We start from the raw sequence: 6,990 nt of genomic DNA on the forward strand, positions 1-6,990 counted from the left end.
GAATGATAACAATGGCAACCAGTCCGGGGTGTCGGCGGCGAAGTCGAACACGCAGGTCAAGGAAACCGGTTCTGGCGCGCAGCGGAATAGTGATCGTTCTCGACGACGGGATCGTAACCCGAAATCGGACTCACCATTGTCCGAGGCCCAGATGAAAGAGCACCTGGAAAATAACTTGTGCTTCAAGTGTCACAAAGCCGGGCATATGAGTCGAAACTGCCCTGAAGGACAGCAGGTCACCAGTAGCACGCGAGATAAGGCTCCGGGGTCGAAGACCAGCTATGCCGTTCGGTATGCCGACAATAGCGAGCCGGCCGATGATGACATCCAGGTAACTGATGGCGACGAACCCGAAGTGCTAGATGAGTTACTCTGCGGGTCAGTGCGGTTCCGATTGGAAGAGGGCGACCGGGAAGAGGGCGCTGGAGCCGACACGGCCTTTGTACAGGACGACGGGCTGGACCCTATCGGGAAATCTCCGCCGTATGAGGAGCCTCGGACGGAGGTCTACGATGCACATGCCTGGTACCGGGGGTACCAACGGCGCTGGTATCGATGGACAATTGACTATCTAGAAACTCGGGGCATGACACACCGTGTACGCCAAACTTGTGAGGCTTATGAGAGGCACGGATTCGACAGTACCTTCGTATGTCCGGATGCCGTACGGGCGCATAGGCTGGAACGTGACGCTTTCATCGAGGGATCTTCGCGGTTCGGTGACCCAGTTGCTAACCGTATGGGGATGGTCGTTGAGGCGCAGATTGACCGGCTGCCGCACCTTTGGGAAATATGGACACAGGAGTTTGCTATCGATTCCTACATGGTGCTCTCTGAGGACGGATACACGCCGTGGATAATGAATGAGCCGTACCTCAGTACGTCTCTTGAAGTCCCTCAAGAACTCCTGGCGCGGCGAAGTTTCGACTTCGTTGGTTGGTATCAAGCCCGCATGCTTGAATTTGTTGACAATGCACGACGGTTCGAGCACGACGAGCTTGGGATGGAAGACGTCGACTTCTTCCAGGAGTGGAATTGGGGTGAACCTCGAGGGGCGAATGATGACACGCAGGCTCCGTTCGTCACTGAGGATCCTGACAGTAGTGAAGGATCCGAATCGGAAATGGGAGAATACCCACCTGGGGCGCGGTTCAACGTTCCCTCATCCGATGAGGATGAGGGTTCCACAGACGGCGCTCCGGAGGGCGAGGTGTTCCTCGTTGACGGTGTCCTATACGCTGTTGGCGCCGATGACACACTATGGTTCCGGGCTGCTAGCGTCGGGTTCACTGTTCTGGATACTGACGTCGAGCCTGATCAGGCGTCTCGAGCGTATATGGCGAAGGTAAAACAGCCGCCTGAGGGGAGCTTCGCCTCTCTGCAGCAAACCGCAGCGCGAGTGAAATCGGGCGGACGGAAGATACCTCGGCCTATCGTGCTGAAAGTCAAGGTTAATGGGCATGAATGCCGCGCCTTACTTGATTCTGGGTCGCTTGGCGACTTTATGTCGAGCACTCTTGCGGAGCAGCTAAAGGTTGCGAAGGTACCTGTAGATACCCAACTGACCGTGCAGCTGGCCGCTCAAGGGTCGAAGACCAAGGTGAATTACTACACCGAGGTCGATCTGAGCTATGCACGCATCGCGTGCAAACGTACGTTCGATATTATGAATATTGACGGGTACGACCTGATTTTGGGGACGCCGTTCATATGGCAGCACAAGATCATGGTCGGATTGAACCCGTCGCGAGTAATCGTCAGCTGCGAAACGCCTGAAGGTCTTCGCGCTGGCGACGACGTTAGTATCCTAGCGTCCAGGGCGACAAGGATCAGGGAGCGATCTCTGGAGGATATACGAAGGGAGCTCCATCAGTATGCATCTCCATTATACCAGAAAGCGGCAGAAACGACGCTACCTCCGTTGCGACGCGTGAATCATCGTATTCCTATCATTGACAAGGAGAAGCGTTATCCATTCCGGGCCTCCCGTTGTCCTGAAGGGTTCCGGGAGCAGTGGAACACCAAGCGCGACATTTTCCTGAATTCCGGACGATGGGAATACGCGAGCGGGACGAATGCTGCGCCAATCATGTTCTTGAGCAAACCATCGGGAGGAATGCGCAACACGGTCGACCTACAGGCGCGAAATGACAACACTCGCAAGATGTCGTCGCCTTTACCTGACCAGGACGCCATCCGGCGTCGGGTGGCGGCCAGTCGCTATTTTACGGCGATGGACCTGGAGGGCGCGTACGAGCAGGTGCGCGTGGAGCCTGCAGATGTGCCGTACACCTTAATGGCAACTCCAGATGGAACAATGGTTAGTCATGTCCTTCAGCAAGGGGACTGCAACGCGATTGCAACGTTCATGGCGGTGATGACTGACCTATTCTCGCCGTACATCGGTGCCTGGCTTGAAATCTACCTTGATGATTTGATTGTGCACACCGATGACCTTGACGATCATGTGCGGTGTGTGAAGCTCGTCATCGATATCCTAAAGGAAAACGAGTTCTACTTATCAGAGAAGAAAATGCACTTTTTAGCGGATGAGATCAAACTATTGGGACAGATAGTATCGCACCGCGGAATTCGACTCGACCCCGTCAAGGTCGAGCGCATTCGAACGTGGAACGTTCCCACCAATCGCGATCTATTACGGGGGTTCCTGGGTGCAGTGGGGTACCTTGCGGACGGCTGCGCAGGGATCCGTGTGCCGATGGACGTACTGAACCGGTTGACGGGAGACAACGTGGTCTATCGGTGGGGACCTACAGAACAGCGGGCTTTTGACGAAATCCGGGAAATAGTGCACACTCACCGAAATGTGCACCGCGTGGCAATGAGGTACGGTCCCGACACCCCTCCGGTCCATGTCGTAACTGACGGATGCCTTACCGGCGTAGGGGGATGCATCCTGCAGGGCATTGATTGGCAGTCGGCTGGGGTCGTCGCGTTTTACTCTGCTAAACTGTCCCCTGCGCAACAAAATTATGCGGTGCATGAGATCGAGTTGTTAGCTGGTCTAGAAACTATGCTACGTTACCGTGACTTGCTGCTTGGGGTGCGATTTACCTGGTACACGGATCATAAGGGCTTGATCCATTTCATGAACCAGCGCAATCTGACCGGGAGACAGGCGCGATGGTTAGAAAAACTGTCTGAATTTCACTTTGAAATCGTCTACGTACCTGGTTTGGATAACAAGTTGGCAGATGCGCTGTCACGAATCTACGCGGCCGATGAACCTGGTCTCGTTCGAGCTACGAGCGAAATGGTTCAGTTTGATGAGGACTACCCGCCTGCCGAGGGTGCCGGAATGGCGATACTCACTGGGCTTGAGGCTCGCTTGGCGACGCTACGGCCGCGAACGCCTCGCGTGTCTGCGGACAACGCAATCCGTGATCAGCGAACTGCCCCCGATCTACCTCGGGCCCACGTGTCGGACCCGGTCCGGAGGGCGCGTGTAGTCGATACCTTGCCGGCGGAGACAGGGCGAGCTGAGACGGCAGCAGAGTTCGCCAAGCGTATCAAGAAGGTGACGTTGCGGCTGCCGGCACAACGTCAGGAGGGCGGGAACATGGAGTCTATCACGAGGCTATCAGAATCAGAACAGGCGAATACGCAGATCGCAGATGCTGATGTACCGTCGGCGGAACACCCGGCCCCGAAGCTACTCGATGTACTTCTAGAACATGACAATGGGTGCCGATTTCCGGAATGCGTACGAGGGAAATACCTGGCGGACCCCTTCTTCAGGCTAATACTTGAGGCACCGGATCAGTTCAAGAATTTTACGTACGAGAACGAAGTCCTGTACCTCAAGGAAGGGGGGATTAAATTGCTGTGCATACCTGATTGCTTGATCGGGGAACGCAAGGCACGCGAGATCGTCATCGCACGTGCGCACTCGATCTTGGCACACCTAGGCCCTATGAAGACGATCGCGTACCTCAAGACGTCGGTATGGTGGAAAAACATGGTACACGACGTCCGAGCATTTTGTGAAAGCTGTGCTACGTGTAGGCAAAGTAAACCCAACAATCAGAAGCCGTATGGGCTCCTGAACCCTCTCCCCGTCCCTACTATTCCCTGGGAGGCGATCGGCATTGATTTCGTCGGTCCTTTACCTGTATCGAAGGATCGTGACGCGTCGTACGACGAAATCACGGTAGTGATTGATCTACTGACAGGCCGCGTGCATCTCGTTCCGAGCCGGCAAGACTATAGGGCTAAAGATATCGCTGAGTTAGTCTTTGCTGAGATCTACCGATTGCATGGCTTACCGAAGAGGATCGTGAGCGACCGCGACGTTCTATTTACAAGCACGTTCTGGCAGCACCTCAATAAGATGTTGGGAGTGAAACTCAGTATGTCGAGCGCTTACCATCCAGAGAGTGACGGGTCCACGGAACGCGCGAACCGTACGATAACCCAGATGATTCGGGCATGCGTAAGGCCGGACCAGAAGGACTGGGTGTCGAAGCTGCCAGGGATCGAGTTCGCCATCAATTCGGCTCGGTCGGAAAGCACTGGGTACGCACCGTTCTTTCTGGATACAGGACGGATGCCTCGATCCATGATTTGGGATCAGCCCGCCGATTTGGAATATCCCGGGGTGCGCGTGTTCGCTCAACGGATGCGCGCCGCGATCATGGCAGCGCATGACGCTATACTGGAAGCCCGCGTGAAGCAGACGCGTGCCGCTAACCGACTACGCCGACCGGCTCCGTTCGTAGTCGGGGACATGGTCTATGTTTCTACGAAGAACATCAATTTCCCGAAGGGCCGCGCACGAAAGCTCGTTCCCAAATATATCGGTCCATACCTGATTTCCAAGGACTTCCAGAACAATTCGTTCCGGGTTGATCTGCCCACCCGATTATTGCAGAGAGGAGTTCATCCGGTATTCCACGTGTCACTTCTACACGTACACGTCGCCAACGATGATCGCCTCTTTCCGGGACGGGCAGAGACGCAGGTGGCTGATTTCGGGGAGGATGGGACCGAATGGGCCGTAGATCGCGTCCTATCTCACAAGGGACAAGGGACGTCATCCGTGTTCAAAATCAAGTGGAAAGCTGGAGACGTCACCTGGCTCCCTCTTGACAAAATTGATGGTATGGAGCATTTGAAATTATACCTGGATGAGCAAGGAGTTAGCAGTGTCGCGGAACTCCCGGAAGGTAGTGGAATCATCGAAGAGGATGACCCGCAAATCTTCGCCGGTGGGATCACCCTGTGTGTCGACGAGGCCGGAGGTAGGCGTGGACGCCGAATATATAACGAACTCGAGACAGGTGATACAGACACCGTCAGCTATCCCGTAACTCTACGTCGTTGTAAACCCAATCGCCACTCACCATCGTATATGCCCCCTTCGTCCGGCTCGACCGCTGACCCGTCTACGAAGCGTCGGGGTGCCGTCAAACGCAAGGAACCACCGGCCGCAGCTGACCCCAACCCCTCTGCCAACGCATCATCTCCAAAGGAAGCCGCGCCCGACGCCGCCGATGCCGACCTGGTGCCGCTTCCTGGCATGACGCAGGATGTCGAGGACGTGGTGATTATAACCTGTTGCAAGGGCGTCGAGTTCAACGCCACTCATAAGGAGTTCATCGTGGACCACGTACCTGCCCCGATGATTGGATGTCCGTTCGATGTATATCATTGGAAGGATGTCGAGCGCTACCTCCGCTACGACGATCGCATCCGTGGTGGGCTCGCCTCAGTTGATGAGCCAGTCCCGATCGGGTATTATTCCCTTCGCTCGACGCTCAGGAAGCTCGTCGATCCCGGCGTCGCCTCGTTGTCCGGATTTGATGACAAGGGTATGGTCGAGGTAGAGGGCGAGCCGATGCGATCGATCTTCTTCCGGCCAGAGGTTCAGGAGATCTTAGATGGGCACGCCGCCAAGCGCGCCGCTAAGTCGAAGTCGGCGAAGGGAGGACAAGAGAAGCCCGAGGGGACCCAGCCGAAGAAGATCAAGAAGCAGTCGACCGACGATCGCGTAGGGGCTAGCCAAGGATCGCACGCAGTTACGGGATCGTCGAGCGCGTCAATCGGCGCATTGGGGGTCGATGAAGATGTCATTCAGTTCGCTATCGTGCAGGCTCTGCGTGGACAGATGCGCGCTCAACAGCGCCATCGGGAGCGAGAATTAGAGAAGAGTACGCGCCGGGGAGTGTAGTCGTGGGATCGAGGCGGAGGATTACCTTGTTGGGCGAAGCGGTTTCCACTTCGGGAGGGCGGATGTTACGTGCCGGTTCTGCCGAAGGCTGAGACCGAGAACTTCTTTCCTTTTCTAGCTTGCGGCGCTGATGCGCCTTTGACCGATTGATCCTTTTGCTCCACTTCCATATGCTCAATGGCCCGCGACGAGGTATAAAAGACAAGCAACCTCGTCGCGAGGACCTTCACCTTTTGGTTTTATATCTTACCTCGAGTTGCTCAATCGAGACGTGAACTCTCTCTTGTTGTGCCGCTCGAGAACCTTACCGTGTGAACGCACCTTAGCCTCATTCGGCTTTGCCCGCGTCACACACGTGCTCCTGGGAAATGACACGCTGGCAACTCGCCTTTGAGCGCATTCACTCTTTCCCGCTCCATTTTACGCTAGGTCTCTTCGATTCATGGTGCTATGCTATCAGTAATGCTTGCCGAGATGCTTACAACAAATAGCGGGTCACCTCTACCTCTAGCCAGGGAATGTCATCTTGAATCACACCGGCGAAAGTGACTACCACATCTGACGCAAACTCGGTATACAGTAAGCTGCTGCTTCCCTGTCTGCCCACGGTGAGTCGGTCTCGGTGCATTGGCAACAGATCGAAAGTAAGTGGTTTACATACATGATGCCATATCTGACGATGCCCGCCAATTTGATATAGCTCGAGTAGCCACCACTCTCGACGGCACGGCACGAAGAATTCCACATGGCTCGCAAACTGTTGTTTGTATGCAACTGACTGGCTCGGTCCCACGTCGTTC

General features: G+C 55.4%; 1 protein-coding gene across 1 annotated transcript; it reads left to right on the plus strand.

Annotated features, from left to right (window-relative positions):
• Positions 1-4,852: 4,852 nt before the first annotated feature.
• PUNSTDRAFT_18935 (uncharacterized protein) lies at positions 4,853-5,095 on the plus strand (the record flags this gene model as incomplete). The annotated part of the gene is made up of 1 exon (XM_007387072.1): positions 4,853-5,095. A coding segment is annotated over one exon (243 nt), but the record flags the coding sequence as incomplete, so codon positions are not given.
• Between the last annotated feature and the right edge of the window lie 1,895 nt (positions 5,096-6,990).

The sequence above is a fragment of the Punctularia strigosozonata genome (genome assembly GCF_000264995.1).
Source record: "Punctularia strigosozonata HHB-11173 SS5 unplaced genomic scaffold PUNSTscaffold_12, whole genome shotgun sequence".
Taxonomy (NCBI): domain Eukaryota; kingdom Fungi; phylum Basidiomycota; class Agaricomycetes; order Corticiales; family Punctulariaceae; genus Punctularia; species Punctularia strigosozonata.